This window comes from Dendroctonus ponderosae, unplaced genomic scaffold, assembly GCF_020466585.1.
Source record: "Dendroctonus ponderosae isolate FM_Combo_2020 unplaced genomic scaffold, Dpon_F_20191213v2 Dpon_F_20191213_9, whole genome shotgun sequence".
Taxonomy (NCBI): Eukaryota; Metazoa; Arthropoda; class Insecta; order Coleoptera; family Curculionidae; genus Dendroctonus; species Dendroctonus ponderosae.
In genome coordinates this window covers 4078458-4098847 of record NW_026019116.1, presented here as the reverse complement: position 1 = coordinate 4098847, position 20390 = coordinate 4078458, and the positions used below count along the sequence as shown (strand labels likewise).

General features: G+C 37.7%; 1 protein-coding gene across 1 annotated transcript in view; it reads left to right on the top strand.

Moving 5' to 3' along the window:
* Positions 1-20390, top strand: part of LOC109541848 (putative uncharacterized protein DDB_G0277255) — a gene marked incomplete in the record, with an annotated part of 55215 nt that overhangs the window by 29344 nt on the left and 5481 nt on the right. The window contains 9 exon segments of the mRNA XM_048669724.1: positions 556-631; positions 7344-7436; positions 17004-17065; positions 18800-18871; positions 19047-19184; positions 19251-19316; positions 19379-19570; positions 19622-19841; positions 19901-20153. Of these exon segments, the coding sequence (XP_048525681.1) occupies positions 556-631; positions 7344-7436; positions 17004-17065; positions 18800-18871; positions 19047-19184; positions 19251-19316; positions 19379-19570; positions 19622-19841; positions 19901-20153 (1172 nt within the window).

Sequence of the window (20390 nt, the reverse complement as noted above, 5' to 3'; positions counted from 1 at the left end):
GAAAAACCAGCTTTCAAAGAACACATATTTTTCATTTCATCGTTTTTTCCTCTCAAATGTATCGCACGCTCATCCAACCATGCAGCGATTTGCTAATTCGGACTACCGCGGAGGATTTTCATCGGGCAAATGGTATATTGGGGGTGTTTTTCATTTGCTGGTGTCGACATCTGCTTAATAGCTTGGAAATTAAATTGGCGGTCACAAAAGGAGACTCAAATCGCGAAATGGAATTGGGTTTTTTTGTTCAAAAGCCCGTTTTTATGTGAATAAACCTGACTGAAACAAATTTCGCATCCCAACTGGGTTACATTGAAACATTACATGATGTGAATTTTTGGGGGTTTTTTGTCACAACTTTTTTCACCACTCATATTATAAATATGTTTGTTTGTCCATACAAGTTGCGATGTTTGAGCTTCCACTTAGCTGCGACTAATCAGTGCTGAGTTTAAATGGTTTAGCCGAAACGACCGGTCGTAAAGAGCAAATTAAACCGGCCATTTGAATCAAATATCCGGCGACAGCAAATAAAACTGTTAATTTTCGTTTCAGAACATCCTGGATAAGTTCAATCCGGGAGCGAGGCAAATGATCAACGCCGGAAAGGCGTATCTAAAGGCGCTTCACAGTAAGTAACCCGATTTGTTTTTGTAATTTAATTTACTTGTTTTGACTCCACGTTCGCTACATAATCAGGCTACAGGACCTGACACTTGCCATATTTAATTTTAATTTTCTTGAACCCTTGGTAGAAAGTACGTAGTTTTACCATTGTTTTCGATAGCGAAAACAAATTTCTCCCATTATTCGATTAAAGTTTCTTCACCCGGTGGGGAAGATAGTTTCCGAATTCAACTATTAATGGATGCATACCAGTGGGCAATGAAACTTTGGGCGGTTCTCACTGTTTCTCCTTGACTGTCTTGGCAACATTTTCACAGCCTTTTTTTCAAATCTTTTTCGGCTCTTTTCCACCGAAGATCAAGAAAATTTTCCGTTTTGTTTAGCTGTCGGACGAATCTAAATTAATTCGTCAAATTTTTGCTTAATCTGTTCCAGAAAATATCGACGCCCTGAATTGAGAGTCCGAAACGGGGTTTATGCAACGCTGTTCTGTTTAAAATTGCCCGTTGAACTAATCGTGCTTTGCGATGCGATCCAGGATAGATCGGAGTAGTCGGCTTTCAATAGCAATTTCCTAATTTTTTGTTCTCAAATAAATCGGTAATTTTTAAAAACTAATCACCTTGTCATGAACCACCGATAGTCGTATAAGTGTATTTTAATGTTTGGCTCTATCGCTCTATTCCTGTTCCGAATCCACTTCGGATTCGCAATTTATTTATATGTATAAAAAAGTGTTATTATCCAATAAACGTGCGGTAGCACGGAAATAAGCGTAAAATTAGTTCGCAAACAGTATAATTGCTTCCATGGATATAAATGCGCAAAAACATACTTTTGAACGAAAAAGATACATTTACTTTCGGTCTGTGGCTTGCTCGATTAATAAACTGGGAAATTAAAATGAACTTTATTTATGAATCCAGATTTTGTTCAAAACGCTTCAAACACCCAACTGAGTCGATTGTGATTTTTTTGTACACGCCAGGAAACATTAATCGTACATCAAGCTGACACCGTAGTACAAATACACAAAACTCCAACTTGACTGCTCGCAGTTTCATTTTTAAGAAAGCGAACCATCATCAATCATTTTTTTTGTTTTTCGCCTCCTCCGTTTTGTATGAACTCAATGTAGATAAGCGACGAAACGAAAAGATTAAGCAGTCAATCATAACTGTGCTACAGAAACATGTTATTCAGCGTTGCGCCCTTATGAGGAAAAGTGCGTTAGTCAACTTTTAAAACCCAATCACAAAATCATCCTGCCCGAACAAGGATAATAATGTTTGAGTTTGGGATTATCCGAATAATATGCCGGCAGCTATTCATGTATGCGCTGCCGCGTTTCCGCCACCTCTCGTTTATTTTGGAGGCAAATTTAACTATAAGGGGCCTGCTATTAAGCCCCCTTTTGCTATTATCCCAATTATTTTAACCGATAGGGCCTTGGAGCATACGTGGCACTGATATGAGCCCTATTCTTGACGCAAATCCCATTTAATCCGAGGCATGAAGTGAATAATAACTCTTTTGCGCCACTCAGGCAGTAGTGGAAAAAATCAAATATCAAAATGCCCCAAATATCGTAAATTCGCATCATTGCAAGGCTCCTTAGGTAACCGTAAAGTTCGAAAAAGCAACTGTTGATTGGCGAAAAAATACTGGGTGTGCAACCTTAAGGGCATAGAGTCTATTTTTTCAATAGCGCAAATTTTGATAGATAGTTTTTTGGGTTTCACTGTTTTAATTGCCAGCTTCCCCATAGCGAACTATCGTTTACATAAGATTTTAATCAAACCAAAGTTCGTTCATCTGGCCTTACGTAATTGATAAAAGTTCCAGTTGTTAATGGACATTAAAATGTCCAAACTAATTTAATTAACGGCCGGCACACATTCAAATGATGTGCAGAGTTGCCAAACTAATTATTCGTTTGCCACACTGTGGTTTCAAATGTTACTGACAGACTGTATTGTTAGATGATACCGAGTCGGGTCTAATTACAATTTAGAATTGAAATGGCCCGGATCGTACATTGCAACATGTTTTATCGTTCCAAGGGTTCAACTGGTAAAGTTTCGCATTATTGAACTTCTGCTGAACGTTTCGCTGCGACGAGAAGCGATCATCTTCAGAGGTAACTCTGAACAACATCATATTAGCTGTAGATCGGAAACTAGGTATGTGTAAAATAGCGACGCGACGTCCCTAAAGTTTCCATTTTCCATCCAGGAATCGACAACGGCAGTTTTCCAAATTTGATTTTATTTATTATTCATTTATCGACATTTCTTCGAGCAAGGAGCAACTGACGGAATATAGATCGTGTCCTGAAGGGCATTTTCAGCAAAAGTTTTGTCAAGCTAATATTTGAAGCTTTGTAGCTTTCGGATGTTGTAAATATACGTAATGCAGCCTTTTAAATACAACAGACATGTTTTTCACGACTGGGACTAAGCCAAGAGAATAAACGGAAATAAAACTTTCGGAATTATCCATAAACTGTGTATGGCTCAACCGATGCCAACGCACATTTGGCAAGAGAATGGCGAAAGTCTGCTTGAATGGGATAATTTCATTTTATTTGTTGGTCTATAATTTACCATAAGGTTTTTTCTTATTACTTCAACCTGAACTTCCGCATTAGACTTGTGTGGCCTTTTTAAAACACTTTAACACAGCAATGGGCTTGTATGCACACAAATTTAGCGAAGCCGTTGCGATTGCAGTTGCAAACCCGCAAAATTAATGATTGGGAATTTGAACCGTTTGATTCTAGTTGAGAGTCAATGATACTGTTGAACATTGCGAATTTCGAGTATTTCACCTGGTAAAGACACTACATTGTCAATAGGAATTTCTGCCAGAATATCGAAATTCCATTCCACTAAGTAACTTAATAACGCAAAGGGAACTGATGTCGATCCAAATCAAGCGTTGAATTTGTCCTTTAAAACGCTCAATTTCAAATTTCAATGCAATGAAGCAACGCTAAAATCCTAAAGAACGGACCGTTATCGAGCTGCTAAAGAAAAAATTGCATAGAATAACTCAAAGTTGTCAAGTTGGGCACAGTAAATCTCACTTTCTTAATTGCATTGCTCCAGAAAATGGGACCGAGGCTTAGACGAACGCACCGGAGCTTTGTTTTATTTCGGGCTTCTGTAATTAAAGTGAAATTTTTCGGAATAAATTCCCTCTCCAGCCCGTTCCGGTTACTTAAATCGGTTAAGTAACTTCGCATTAGTGAAACGCCAAATGGGCCGAGCTGGAGGAAGTTGGGGATCTGTTGCGATTGTTTCGATAGTTAAACAGTAAAAAGATGATCCTCATGTGTAACCAACACCAACAGCCACTACAATTAAAATGAAATTTTCTGCATACCTAATTTAATTTGCCTTCGGCTGTCGCACGTGCACAAGAGAATAATTTGCAGCCTGGAAACAAATCCTGTAAAAAAACATGTTTTCCATCACGCTTCGTTAACTGTAATTGTATCAGCGTCAGGTCGGATTGAAATTATTTCGCTTTGCGTTGAAGGGGATTCCAATACCGTTTTTTTTGTTTTAATACGTAGAGAGAAATACACCGATCATGCTGCGAAATTATTGCTTTGTTGAAAGCAAAGTTAAAAAATTCCCATCCCATATCGCTTTAAAGAATTTTCAAAAAATTTGTCCTTATGAGGCAAAAATGATTATCAATTGATTCATAGTCAGTGTGTAACTATTCGAATTTTGAATAGACCTTGGGACTTTTGCGATATCCGCCACCCTCCGATGTTCAATCTAAAGACAATTTGTCTACCCCGGATGTCCCTTCCGACAGTGCAATACTTTTCTCCAGTCAGGATTGCCGAAAAGTCTATTTTCCGACCGTTTCCATGTGACACAAGACGAATGGACGTGTCGTCCGATAGGCGCAATTTTAATCCGGAAAACATAAATTAAATAAAATAAAAATATATTTTCGGGTTTTTTACCTACTGTTTCGCTGCACTGGATTGTTAAAAAGTGATCTTTCTTGAGTGCTGAATGCAGTTGCCTTTTAAAAAATGGGGCTTTTAATTGAAAAAACATGACAATCTTACACTATTAAATTATGAAAAAAAATTGAATTTTTAAGATTTACCATTGAAAACTGACTTTAATCCTTAACCCTTAATAAACCTAGAAAAGCGAAGGTAAAATTGTAAAATCCAACCGAGAAAATTGAATAAATTTGCCTCTTAGGAAACGCGGTTTTAAACTGAAAAAAGATGGCAATCGTAGGCTATTAAATCATAAAGAATTCAATTTTTTAAATTCCCTATAAAAAACTGGCCTTAACACTTAAACCTCATTAATCCTGGAAAAGCGAACGTGAAAATCTAAAATCCAACAGTGAAAATTGAATAAATTTGCCTGTTAGGAAACGCGGTTTTAATTCGAGTAAACATGGCAATCGTACCCTACTAAATTATGAAAAAAACTGGCTTTAATCCTTAACCCTCAACAATCCTAGAAAAGCGAAGGTAAAAATGTAAAATCCAACTGAGAAAATTGAATAAATTTGCTTTTTGGGAAACGCAGTTTTAAATTGAAAAACATGGCAATCATACGACATTAAAATATGGAAAAATCAACTTGTAGAAAATTTCCGATCGATAACTGACCTTAATCCTTAACCGTCAACACGCCTAGAAAAGCGAACGTAAAATTGCAAAATCCAACCGAAAAAATTGAATAAATTTGACTCCTTTAAAACGCGGTTTGAAATTGAAATAACATGGCGATCATAAGCCATTAAATTATGAAAAATTCGATTTTTTAATTTCCGATAAAAACTGGCTTTAACCCTTAACCCTCAACAATCCTCGAAAACCGAACGTGAAAATATAAAATCCAAAAGGAAAATTCAATAATTTTGTCTCTTAGGAAACGCGATTTTAATTCGAGTAAACATCGTACCGGCAATCGTACCCTACTAATTACGAAAAATTTTCAATTTTTTAAATTTCCGACCATAAATGACCTTAATCCTTAATCCTCCTCTAATACAATTCGGCAATCGTACCCCACTAAATTATGAAAACAATTCAATTTTTTAAATTTCCGACCATAGACTGACCTTAATCCTTAAACCTCAACAATCCTAGAAAAGCAAACGTGAAAATCTAAAATCCACCCGAGAAAATTGAATAAATATGCTTTTTGGGAAGCGCGGTTTTAATTTGAAAAAACAGGGAAATCATACACTATTAAATTACGAAAACAGCCACTTGTAGAAAATTGCCGATCGAGAATTGACCTTAATCCTAAACCGTCAACACGCTCAGAAAAGCGTCCGTGAAATTGAAAAATCCAAACGAAAGAATTGAATAAATTTGCTTCTTATGAAACGCGGTTGAAATTATGAAAATTTGATTTTTTTTAAATTTTCGATCAAAAACTGGCCTTAATCCTTAACCCTCAACAAGCCTAGAAAAGCGAATGTGAAAACGTAAAATCCAACTGAGAATATTAAATAAATTTGCTTTTTGGGAAACGCAGTTTTAAATTGAAAAACATGGCAATCATACGCTACTAAAATATGGAAAAATCAAGTTGTAGAAAATTTTCCCATCGAGAACAGACCTTAATCCTAAACCGTCAACACGCTCAGAAAAGCGAACGTAAAATTGTAAAATCCAACCGAAAGAATTGAATAAATTTGCTCCTTATGAAACGGGGTTGAAATTATGAAAAATTATGAAAAAAAATTATGAAAAAAACTGGCCTTAATCCTAAACCCTCAACAATCCTAGAAAAGCGAACGTAAAATTGTAAAATCCAATCTAGAAAATTGAATAAATTTGCTTTTTGGGGAACGCGGTTCCAAATTGAAAAAAACGTGGCAATCATACGCTATCTAATTATGAAAAAAATCCAATATGAGAAAATTTACAATCGAAAAGTGGATTTAATCCCTAACAATCAACAATAATATCCCAAGAAACAAAAATAAAAAAATTTTACGATCATGATTATTTAGAAGAAATTGGCCCAGTCAATGCAGCTGGGAAATTGGAAGTAAAGAAGAAACGCACCAGATGTTACTGTGGGGCGTTGAATCGTAAAAAATCAGTTTTCAGCCACATAGAATCTTGGTGAACAAAAGTGAGATTTTCTAAGCTAACGAAGCTGGACGGTCTGTATGCATTTGCTGCCCATTAGTTTGTATTGAAACCTCCACTCTGGACGGTTGAACATTATGCAAAGTCTGGTGTACTGCATCTCAAAGTTGGCAAATATACACAAAACAAAATCAAATTTTAATTAAAACTTGCCTGCGAAAATATTGCATGAAAACGACGAACTTTGACATGGTGTAATTCAATTTAGTGGCTGAACAATTGAAAGTTTCCAAATTAATTAGTATGTGACTGAATAAAATTGTAGTGAATTTATTGCGGACATGTCTATTCGAGTTATTAAACGTGGGTTTTATTGAAATAATACCAGAAGTTTAATTTTGCCGGAGCATTCAAAAGGACTCGGCTCCGGTGTTCTGATTTTATCACTCTTTTAGTGAATAACACACGGTTTTCCGTTGTTTGTTTGTTCTTTGACGTAGTCTGAGAGATATTTTAAACCAAAATTCGTTTAGTTATGTAACATTCGTAAGAGTATTTGTAAATTGCCGTGCCCACATGTTGAAAACAACATTTTATTAATGTCCGAATTTTGTTTAAGGTGCAGCTGCGGCTTCGCGAATGTACGTTGATGCGATCAGCAAATTGGCTAAACAGGCTCAACAAGGCACGTGGGGAGGATCCTCCGACATAGGTGAGTGCTTAACATGCTATTGTAGCTGATAGTGGGGAGCGATAACAGCTCATAAGCCCTATTGGGCAAAGTTCGGTTTCCAAAGTTGAAAAATCCCCTTTGTCCTAAACTACAAGCCGAGTTCTGTTTTCATAAGCTTTCCCCCAGTCTGCGTGCCTAAGCTTACAAATGGCGGTCCTTGAGATTGCTTTCACTTTGGATGGATCATTTAGATCTTTAAAGGGGGCCTGGCCCCAATCGATTCACTCTCAAGACTTTTTTTCCAAATAAAGCCACTTTCAATTGGCTTCAAGTTGTGGATTGTGGAAAGAGCACTCGAAATAAGAAGTATTTCTGGAAGTTCGTAAATTAAACATAATGATCTTTTGCTGATGCGCAAACAAATTTTGGATGTATCTTCAATGCAAATGAAATACAAAAGTTGGATGATTATCTAAACTTTTGCAAAGAAAATTCGTTTTTCCTACGCAGCTCAAAAGTGTCGGATCTAAAACCGGTTTTGTGTCTTTGAACCCTCCCTGTGGACACAGCTTAGAGCTGACGAGTTTCCGGTTCCTCATTCGGAGAAAGGATTTATCCAAGTTTAAGGGCTCACACTGTTTCGTTCGGTATTTATTGACATTTATTGTTACAGGGCGAATAAATTTTCAAGATAAAATTCCAGTTCGACGAACTGAATGTAACTACATACTTGTTTCAAGCCTTGTACTTATTATTTGTTATTAGCATTTGATTTGTTATTTTGCCGTCCGGTAAAAGTAAATCATATGTCTACAATGCTCAATAAATATTTCCCTCAAACCTGGAAAACCCACAAAGAAAAGGAAGAATGTGTAAAAAGGAAAGCAAAAAGGTGAACTAACAACGTTACGAGTTCACCAGAGGTTACTCGAGTCTGACAGTGTTTAGTTTTCATCTCCCGAAAGAACGGAGAATAAAAACAGAATTTCCAAAGTTTTTATCCGGAGATGTACGCCTCAATAATTTACTCCAATCGTCGAACGATATCTGCGTGGTTTCCTATTTGTTCGCCAAATTTATACATTTGCTTAGCGGGATGGTTAGGTGTAATTTGATATACTTCGCACTCGTAATTATCAATTCAAATCCACAACTTTTGTATTTCCGATTGCGTTAACTGGAATTGGCGTGTAATCGATTACGATTTATTTAATGGGTTGAAGTTGGATATTTGGCGATTTTGGGGTCTTGGACGAAAAACACTACTGAATTCCAAGTTCCATTAATATGGTCGTAAATCTGAAAATGGTCATTTTTTTCCTAAAACAACGGCAACGCTAAAACTCAATATATATTCCCAAAGGGTCTGCAGATGTTCTGCACTGTATCGACTTTTCGGAAGATGCTCCAGGGCCGGACGTTCTTAGGTATTTGATTGAAAAAGCAAACGAAATTCCACTTCACGAGGGGCCTTAAATTAACAACTCTAGAGTTTTCCAGCTCGTAAGGAGATTGAAGCAATTCACTTCAAACTGATTTCGAATCCTCCTTTTGCAAAACGAGAACAAGTTATGTGGCCAGTTTCAATATCATTCAATGGAGGAAACTTTGCTCGATTAATCCTGCAAGTGTTGCTTTTTCCGAATTTTCATCAATTTGTGGGATTCTTTTAAGCTTCTCTAGCGTCTTTCTTTAAGTCATTGCATCGTGACAGTGATAACAGAATATTTCAAAAGTTTGGTAGTTGAAATACACCTTGGTAAAAGGGCGACTTTGGACACGATTTAAGCATAGAAAAAGATTAGTTTTATAAATTCTGCGGGTGTCGATTTATTCTCCTTTTTTCGGCATTCGAAGTAAAGCATGAAGATGAAAATAGCAGGAAAGTTTTCCTGCGTTTCAAATAAAGGTTTAACAAAATTCGCACTTGAAACCGTGATTGGAAATAGAAAATCTTTAATATTTATAAAATAGATGGACATTGGTTTGATAAAGTTAAGACGTTAATTTACATTCACTTTCGTTCATTTTTTGGGTTTGAATCTTGAGCTGTTTATTATGAAATTATTTTCAATTTGAGGGATTTTTTAGTTTAAGGCTTGAAAATGCGATTTGAGTTTCAGACGTTTTCAGTTATTTGTCTTTATAAATTGTATTTCATTAAGTCTGCAAGTTCCGATTTCCTGAATTTGTCGGAATTTTTTATAGGTTTTAAAGAGCTTTTTCATAAAACTGTGCTTAGAACACTGTTTGCTTCAGGATTGTTCTTAACGTTGTTCAATAGAAGAGGATTTTCTTTACTAATCCAGCAGGTGTTGATTTGTTCTCACTTTTCTTCTTTCCTTTAATTTGGGCGATTTTGTTAGCGAATGAAGCTTGAAAACTAAATTTAATTTCTACTACGTTTGGAATTTAATTGATCAAAAACCTTAGCCCCCAAAATGCTGATTACTTATTGCTATGCAAGAGATAAAACTTTATTCTCAAAGTTCTGCCTTGGCGATTTTTTCTTCAAATTTGGGAATTAAGTTATATTTGAAACTTGAAAATGCCATGTAACTTTAACTACGCTTGGAAGAGGTTTCTTCAAAAATTTGCCTTCAACAAGAGGCAAGTAAAAGTACATTTTCCACCACGTTAGCAGAATTTTTAAAAATTTGGCACTCAGAACGGTGAACATCTTGCGAGCAGTTAATAATACAATCCAGTAGAAGAAACATGGTTATTGATAGCCTGCCAGTGATAACTTTTTCTCACTTCTTCTCAAATTTTAGGAATTTCTGTCGTTTGAAGCCTGAAAGAGGAGTATGTTCTACCGTGCATGAAAGAGATTTGCTACTTAAATAGCGGAAAAGCGATATACATTCTTTTGACACTATTTAAGTAGTAGACGATACATTGTTTTACTAATTCGGGCAGTCAGTAATGATTACTTCTTTTGCTTAATTTTTCGAAAGCTTTTTTTGAAGCTTGCAGTATGAGTGCCACCGCCTTAGAAGTTGATTTTTTTTAAATCAGGTACTCAAGAGCGACTAGTATCTATACCAGTCAATAGAGAAGCTTTTACCCTATTATTCCGATATGAATTTATTCTCAGTTTTCATCAATTTATGAGATTTTTTAATATCTGAAAATTGAAATACATGTTTTCTACCACGTTTCCGAAGATCTTCAAAATAAATCCATGAAAAATGATGACTAGCTAACAAACATTTTTTAAAAGGATTCAAGAGATTTCTCCTACTTTTCCTCAAATTTTGGGTTTGTTTTGATTTTGATGCTGGAAAATGCAATAAAATTTCCACCGCACATGAAAGAGGGTCTTCAAACATTTTACACTCAAATTGGGCAGAAGGAAAGAAGCACAATTTAATAGGAAGATGCATTGCTGTTCTAATCCCGGAAGTCGGAAATAATGCCCGACTTTTCTCAATTTTTCGAGAAGTTTCCAAGCTTCCAACTTGAAAATGCAGTTTGAGTACTTCCGCATTGGAAATTTATGTATTTTTTAATCCGCTACATACTTAAAATCCGCATACGTTAAATAACCATTTGCTATACCATTCGATAGATTAGACTCTGTTTTATTAATCTTGAAAGTGTCAATTCAGTTCTTATCAATTTGAGGATTTTTTGAAATTTTTTTTCATTTTTTATTTTTTTTTAAATTTTGAAATTTGGTTTACTTCCCATCACGTTGGCTGAAAGTATTTAAAAAATTTTGCACTGAAAGTGATAATTAGTTGCCACAGAACACTTTTCCTTCTCTTTTCGCTAGGTCCGCCACTGGTGTCGTTATCTTAGTGAAACAGGGCCGCGGAATAAATGGGACACGTTCGCGCTAAAGCCCTTTTTATGAGAAAGTGTTGTTGGTAGTTTTTCTTAATAAACTTGAGATTTTTTACTGTTAGTTGAGCCCCAGTGTCTCGACCCGCAACTGCCGCCGATAAGGGGGAAGGATGATATATTATCAATATGTTTTCTATGTGGAAGCTTTTTTGGAATCGACTCTTTCAGTAAAATTTCCAGATTATTTAAAAACGCATTTTTTGCTTTGCTGGCGACTTGCAATAAAGTCAAAAAGCAGTTAATACAATACAGTCTGCCGAAGAGAAGTCGAAAATAGAGGCTGAACCCGAATGAAAAAAGCCCAATCCGAAAGTCAATTTCCTCTAAACCGTTGACTCAAGCTGGTATTAAGCGTCATTTTCTTTTCAAAACGGATCCCCCGAAGCTGCGGTGATTTTCTACGGTCTCCCTGTTTCCCATGTGACGTTCTTGGTAAACTTATTATGCGTCGTCTATTCATAATTCTGATTGGCCCCGAATTTGGGAATGTTTAACGTCAAAGGTTAGCAGTTTAACACAATTCCGCCTTTATAACTTTATTAGTGAAGTTAATAGTGATTTTCCAGGAAATGTAGCCACCTACGTATTAATATAAATTTGAAAATTAATAAAGCTTGAAAATTGAGCGAGAACACCGAATTGGGTCTTTAAAGGTATATTTGTTGAGAAAATTGAATGTTCGGCCGCACGCTAGTTAGAATTTCGAAACGCAGTGCATCCAATCTGCCAATATGCGCGAAATTGGCAACTGAGCCCCAACATAAACTGAGAGATACGGCTTGCAGAAAGCTGGGGGATCCTAACGGCATCGTCAATTCAAATTGGGGCTTGCAGCTTATCTTAGCCTCAAATTCGTGCCCCTAAATGGCTGATCGAGGTTGTTTAGCAGGAACCCGTCTCGGATAAGAATCGATGTACAACTGAATAACCGGCGAACTAAATAGAGCAAACTTAGTTATTGCAAACAACTTTGATTTCACATATATATGCTCTCTCCAGAGGGCAAAAGCGAATGTTTAGAAAGTTACGAGGCAAAATGTTGCCGTCTACGGAATAACACCCATGCTTAGCAGCGTTCATTTATAACCGTCACCCGTAAGCAAAACATTAACTAGCCGACAACTTCCGAAATCATTTGTCACGGAGTTTTTGCACGATCCGCATCCCTCATTTGAGCACATCAAAGAGGGAAGTCCTTCTCGACAGTAAACAAGGCATTACGTAGATTAGGCCGCCCTCATACAAACATTGCGGACCGCAAGTCTGCTAAACAAATAGCCTCGACCCTTTAAAACACCTGAGACAATAGAGAGGTTGTGTTGTGGCAGAAGCAAAAGTATATGAAACCCATTATATCATCTAGTGGCTTCTGTTCGCATTTTTCCGGCTCACCTAACGCATTTGTATATAATGTTTACCTGTTACCTGAGCCTTGAAATTGAGGCTTAAGGTAGACGCGGGAGCCTCCAAAAACCCAAAGGAGGTGCACGTGTAAAGATAAGACTCCGAACTAGGCCCATACATTATGAGCCTATTAATTTTCGTTGAAATTAAATCCTCCAACTAACTTAACACATCAACAATGCAGAATCCTCCGGAGACCCTTATCAAGAGGTGCGCTTGATCACATTGGCCCTGACGCGAAAACAAATGCCTAGACGCTACAAGAAAATTAGGTAGTCATAGTAGGCGAAAATTATCTTATGCAAGGGATGAAGAATGGGGCGACGGGGATGCGAATTTTCCATGCTTTGCGCTTGCCGTGTTGCTAATTGGCTGAATTTTGTACCGGGTGTCGGGCGATATTATTTCGAAAACACACAGATTTTTACGACAATCGCTTGCAAATAAAAAAGTGTGGCCAGTTTATTTGTAAATTTCGCAAAAAAATTGGGCAACACAGTTCAAAGTGTGTTGCTGTTAACTCATTTTCGATTAAAGGCCTTTGATGCGAAATATTGGCACACTTTTCCCCAATTTTCGCGAACCGCGAGGTGTACATTTCATTTAAATATTAATTAAAGCAAATTTGAATTTATGTTGCTTGTGGAGCGGAAGTTTGCGTGATAAAGACCACGAAGACGAAACTTGTTCGACGGCGCAAAAGATGTTTGGTCTTCTTAACAGAATTTTATATGAGATGCATTAGAGCTAATTTATATGCATTGATATTTCGATGAGGGGGATGAATAAATATGACACTTTTATCCATTAGTGGACTAACGACGGCTTAATTAGAGCCTAATATGCCGGCCAGTAATTTACACTGAATGTTAATAATGCTCAAAATGGAAAAATTCCCGGTTTGCTAATTTTGCCATTCGTCCAAACACGGGGGCGCAGCTGATAATCAAATATATGATATTGTTGTAGTTACTACTACTCAATACTGGCGTTTTGATTCGCAACGTTTGTGGACAAATTGCGGTTTAATAATTCGCCTCGGACATCCTAATTAGCTTCCGAACAAATTCCAATAATCCATGATTAATATACGACTTTACTGAACATTTTACGTCAATTAAATAATGGCAAATTATCAAAATTGATTACGCAGTTTTGAAATTTAATTCAAATTCCCGGGGGATAATTTTGAGCGATTGAAATACTGCAAATAACGGGATTTAATAAAGTGCATTTAGTTTCACCAGGGCCTATGGTGAGATCTCCCCAAGTACTTACATTTGAATTCACATCTACAATCAAGCTTAAATTGATCAAAATCGAATAAGCGGTTTAGAGTGGAACTCTTGTTAAAACACTCGCAGTATTGCTAGTCAATATTTTTAATGTATTTAAATGTTGAAATAAATGCCGCAATTATTTTGATCGAAAATGCGATTGTGCTCGAGCGAGCGCGTAAATCCTACTACAAATTTGTTATTCGGTTCAACAAACTGTGAAAAACTAGGCGCGTAGTTCGTCCAGAAAGTTTGGCCTTTTTAAATAAATATTACTGGAGAAGGCGGTGAATTGAGCAGGAGGGGCATTTTCCGTACACATGCTCCTTCCCAGGACGCTAAAGTCTCGGGTAGGCAGAATTTTGTGGAGAGCAGACATTTACAATTGTTTACTCAGCAGTAGAGAGGGCAAATACACAAGGCAACTGATTATTCACCGAATAGAGGTAATGAGCAAGTATCTTTTGTCATATTAAGTTATACACGTACAGTCACTCAAACAGTCGCATTCACAAAAAGATAAAGGTTTAGACGAAGTGACACTCCCTCCATTAGGAAGTTCGAGCCCTTAAGGCGTGCTTAGAAACCCCGCATAACTATAACCTGTGAAAGCAATAAACAAGCAGACTGACAGAAATTGCTGTTCGGTTCGTTATCTTGGTTTGATGAAAATTTAAGTATTCCACACATATAGGAAGTTAATTTCCTCCGGCCGGGTTAGAGCGAGCAGGATATGCAGCATACAACTTAATCCAATACTTTAATTTCCATACGTTTTCCATTAGAACTAACCCCTCGTCGGTTATAAACGACTTCCACGTATTACCTTTAGATTTAATTGGAAAATTTCCTCTTTAAATGGCATTTTGCCTTCGGCCTCGAATTCATTTGGCCAGCCGTTTAATTCCAGCCCTGCCAGCATTCCAAACATTTCGGTATCAAATGGGACCCTTAATGCACTGTTCATCAATCCGTTGCTTTTAAAGTTTTTCACACGGTGACATTAATGTCACACTGACATCTAACGCTAGTGTCACGGTGTTGTAGATATATGTCAAACCATTTTGACAACTGACACTAACGTCAAGGCAATGCAACTGTTGTGGACCACATTAGATGTCACTGTTATAGTAATGTCACCCTGTGAACTAGCTTTTAGTGTCTACCGTCTCATTGGTTTACTGAAAAATATTCGCGAGTTCAAAAGTCCAGACGCCCCCAGGTAGCTAAAATTATAACTGCAAGTTAGGTACTAATTTGACACTTGTTTTGTTTATATTGGTGTTTACATCCGATTGTGATTTGTTTTGTTTTGCTCTAGTCAACTTTTGCAAGCTTTCAAAGAAATGGAAACAGATCGAAAAGTGTGCAATCATTGTGTTATGTCATAAATGTCACCAACTCCAATAAATAAACAAGTCTGACAAGACTCAACTGTCACTCGACAACGAGTAATTTGACGTTTTGCAGCGCCACCATCGGTATTTGAATATTAGACACTGAGGCGCAAGATTATGCCAAAATTTCATGTTTTCCGTCGCGTTTTTGCTCATTTCTCGGACGCAAAATGATCAAGAATGCACATTTTTACATCGCTCTAGAGAGAACTAAATGGCCTTCGATAAAGAAATGCTGGATTTTTCTCAAAAAAGTCTTGATTTCGAGAAGTTTTAGATTTGCGTGTTTTTGGTTGAGTTGCAAAATCGCCTCAAACCTAACGCTGCTTTTTTCAAAGTTCCTCCAGCCCCATTTTAGCCACAAAATTCGTTTTGGTATCGTTGGATAGAGACTTGAAAATGCGCTTCAGTCAAAACAACATGAGTGAAGAAATTCGAGTAGTTTTGGAAAGAAAGGAAAGCGAAATTTGAGTATCGAGCACTTAGAGCACAATATTATGTCAAAACTTGTATTGTACGTCTGCTTAGATTAATTTTTGTTACAAATGCAACTCACACTTCCCCATCGGTAGTTGAACTCGCGAATTGTTTTAGCGTTATTAAGAATTTCTCCGGCGCCTATATTGTATATTCTTGTGCATTCCCCATGTTTTCCAGTCGCAAACGGCGCAAATTCTCGTGGAAAATATAACTTACATTGATGCTCTATTATAGGGAGCCTCAATTGCTGGGTTCCTTAAAAGCCTCTCGTCGAAACAAACCGGGGAAAATGGACTGGATGGCATTTTAAAACGACTACACTTAAATATTAATTTGGAACAAGCGCTGATAAAAGAGGGTCTTTGGTATGTGTTACCAACACCTGTCGAGTTGTTTTCACATTTATATGGGGTTCTTTCTCCCATTGGTTATGCGCTGCAAATTTGTGCCATATAGATTTGCAAGTTCTTCTTATCCTAATGGTCTGTATCTCCATCCGGCTCTTGATCATGTCAATATTTTCGGGAAAGGATTTGCTGGAGACTATGGGGGATAAGTACACTATAGTGGTCGGTCTTGATTAAGCTCCAACGATTATTCGGCTATTCAGATGCGAGTTTCCCGAAAACTAAACAACATTAATCCGGGTTTAAGCTTGTTTAGTTGTCTGGAGAGGAGGATATCCTTCCATTAATACCCGAATATTTTAGGGAATTAACCAAATACATCCCTTAGATCTAAGCCACTCCCAGTGAATGTTCCTCATAAAACTGTCTTTATTGCGAATTTTTCATAATTAGTTGCTAAAATAGCAACTTCCTTCGCTCAAAGAGCCGAAATTCCCCATTATGCTCCACTATTCCAAGAATTTGCATCCAACAAACTAGTTTTTTATGCTTCGGTGTCACTTTAAACGAGATTTTTACGGATTTTGTGGACATAAATTTTCTTCAGACCTCACTCGACTGGGATTTAAGTAGCTACATTTGTTACTGTGACACAGTAGTTGCTGTGTACGTATATAAGGCAGTTATTTTTACATTACGTGCCGGGATATAAGAACTCTCTCAAGAACAAACAAAGGAAAGTTGCGGCTTTGAAATGGGTACTAAGGGGTTTAACCGGATAATGCGGAAACTTAACTTTTGCAAGATATTCTCGATGCATTTGAGTGTATTTTTTTATATATTATGTTTCAGGAGCCGCCCTTATGCGAGTAGTGGAAGTCTACAAAGACATTCAAGACCAGCAAATGAATATTGTAAGTATTTAACTATTGGATTTAAAAACAGGCAATTAGCAGTCACATAGCGAAAGTACCGTTTTAACCGGATTCAAAATCTTCCGCTCACAGCTAAGAAAGGGGTCATTGAATGGGGCAAAATATCCATCTATATGAAGACAATTACAGCTATTAAAGGTGTAAAAATGCAACTAATCTTTGGGTTAACCAAATGAATTCGACACCTCTGAAAGGGGCCTTGCGGGCGTTCTTGAAAGTGAACCTAAAATAATTGTATTCACCACTCGGAAATGTTCTCCACTTAAAAAGGGTCGCGTCAAGGGGACAGAGATCTCGTAGTTTTCCTGGTCCAGAAAGCAATTATGTCGCGCGCAAAATCGATTTTATTCCAGCACCTCTTTCGGATTAATTGGCTTTTCGTTCGTTTTTTTTTCGGTTCACTTCTTGTTTCGGTGGCACTTTTAATGAATAAATTTGTCGTTCTCGCCCTAACAAGTTATTTGCCATCGGTTGATTTATTCTACAGCAAAAACGAACAAGACACCAAATAAATCCGAACGGTAACTAAACTGCTCAACAAAATGAACGTTGCACAGTCAAATTTGCCCCAACTTTGGAACTGGATAAATTCTGATTGCTTCAAGCGATTTGGTTTCGGTTTGAGGCGTTATTGAGCCCCATTTGTTTTCTGTTAGTCAATGTTTCGGTAGAAATAAAACACGCCACAAAAACTTTCTAAAGGGTGACAAATAAAAAAATGTAAAGTTTTGGAAAATTCGGTGGGACAAAAAAGGTTTTCGGATTTTGACACCAAAATTTCAAAGTTAAACCAATAGTTCGAAACGATTTTTCAGTTTCTAGACCCTCTCGTCTATTTACAGGGTGATCCCAAAAAATAAACTTTTCGGCCTTGCAGCCATATCTTTTCTGCTCTTGGATTTTGCGCTCTTGTTCAACCTTAAACTGCATGAACAATTTAAGACGAAAATTCGATACACAGCCTATGATCTTGCTAATCGGTTCAAAACAGGAAAATTAGCACTGCAATACCAAAAAGTTATTTTTTTTGGGACCACTCTGTAAATAAACCAGATGGGCGCAAAATTCAAAAACTTGGTTCGATATACGAGGTCTATCTTAATGCCTGTCGCATTGAAATACAACAAAACTGTTTTTTTGTTTCATTTGCCGCCCTGCAGAAAATGTATTTGAAGCACAAAGTTTTTGCAAAAACACGCACGAACCGAAACGAAACGAAAACGAATTGCACTAAATCGCGCATAGTAGTAGCGTAAGTAGAATTGCTCTCAGCAATAAGAATTTATCGATTTCCAAAGTTAGTCGAAATTTTTCCGTGCAACCTCTATTTTGTTGAGCAGTTTATATGATCGCCATTGTCAATGGTGGTGAGGAAAACGCTTCGTTATCGAACAGTTTTCTACGTTTTAGTAAAACAGCAGTTTCAAACTACATTAATGAATGAGCGCCAGCCAGAAATTTGGACCTTGTTAGTGTCGGATTTTGGATCGCATTATTCACGTTTAATAATTCTGCATTTGCTCTTGCAGTGCCGGTTTTCGGGAATGCAAATGCCGATATAAAGCCTTAGTGTAACAGTTAATTGCTTCACTATTTACCAGTTGATAGAAAAATTAGTTTTCACGCTTTCTGTGTCGAGTCGATTCTAAAATTCACTAAAACACCTTCGCAAAATTAGACATGGACTATTTCTATATTTTCTTGAATTTCTAGTTGAAGGCATTTTATGTCGACCTGCTCGTGCCGCTGGAAACAAATTTAGAGAAGGACACGAAAGTGGTTCAGGTGAGTGAACTTCGTCTAATTCCATTAGCTAAAAGCCGAATAAGCGACTTATTTTGCAAGTGGATTGTCATTTGATAATTGTATTCCTGCTATCGAGCTGAAATGTTGGCAAAACGATTTTTCAACACATTTGGGAGAAACTCAAATTAAATTGTCGCGTTTGCGGCTCTTTCAGTCTGAACAAAAGCGATTCTTACAACAACACAAACAGCGATCCGAAACGTACAGCAAGGCGGCCGCTTTGATGAAGAAACAGCGGAAAAAGTCCAGAGGTTCGACCAAAGCTGGCCTGGCCATGGACAAGGAACTTAAGGTTAGCAACTTATTCAGTTGATTTGTTCTAAACTAGCGTGTGAATTAACTCCTGTTGAAATTCCAGAACATGCAGGTGCTGGAAGAAGAAAAGACGAAGCTGGATTCCTTTTGCGAGCAGAGCTTGAAAAACGTCAGTAGTAAAAACATTCGTTGAATGTGAGACGGGGAATGAAAAAGTGTTTGTTTTCTCAGGCAATGACTCAAGAAAGGCGAAGATACGGATTTGTACTGGAACGGCAATGCTCTTTGGCCAAACACTATTTATCATATCATGCGTATGGAGCGGATGCGTTTACTCAGAACCTGGAAAAATGGTCCGAAGTAGCGAAGACTCGCGAGTACTTGCCCGAGTCCGTGGAGAATATATTCAGCAACCGAATAAGGGTAACATTCGTAACACGTGCGACGCAGTGAAAGATGTGAGCAACTTTTCAGCAAATCTCGGTCTGGCAGGACGAAGACCTTTACTCGAACCCGCGGAGCCCCAACTTTGACGAAGACAGAATCAGCATCAATTCCCAGCTGCGAAAAACGAAGAGCATGGACGCTTCTTGTCTGGATATTCGCTCGATGGCCGAAGTGGGATCGCCAGTCAACACCTTGTCCAGAGCCAAGTCTGAATATAACCTGAACTCGTCGAACAACGGAGCGCAAGGTTTGCAGATTAGCGACATTTTCAGGCTTTTGAGTGAACGGTTTTGATCTGAATTAAAGAGAACAATACGCCGTCTCGTCGTCCCAAGTCCATGGCTGTGCCTCCTCCGCCCACATGGGAAGCGCAGCTCGCCAGAGCTCTTTACGCGTATCTTTCCAGTGGAGAGAACCAGCTCAGCTTCCATGAAGGTGACCTGATCGCTCTGATTGGCGAACGGAACAAAGGCTGGCAGTTTGGCGAAAATTTACGAACGCAATGCAGCGGCTGGTTTCCACTGGCATACACTGAGATTCTAATTGACGATTCCATAAGGTAAGTCCCATGTGGACACGCTTAAAACCAGGTAGTACCAGCAGCGAAAGCTGCCTCCTAGTTCCTAAGATGGGTTTTTGGAAGCCTGACTAAGCGTTCTCGTCCAATGAATACTATTTTCAGCGGTTGCATAAACTAATGGACCGGTGTCCCAGGATGGGACGGATTGATGCATTTTTGGGAAGATTGTTGTCCATTTATCTGTCAGCACTTATTTTCTGTGGATTCTAAAATTTT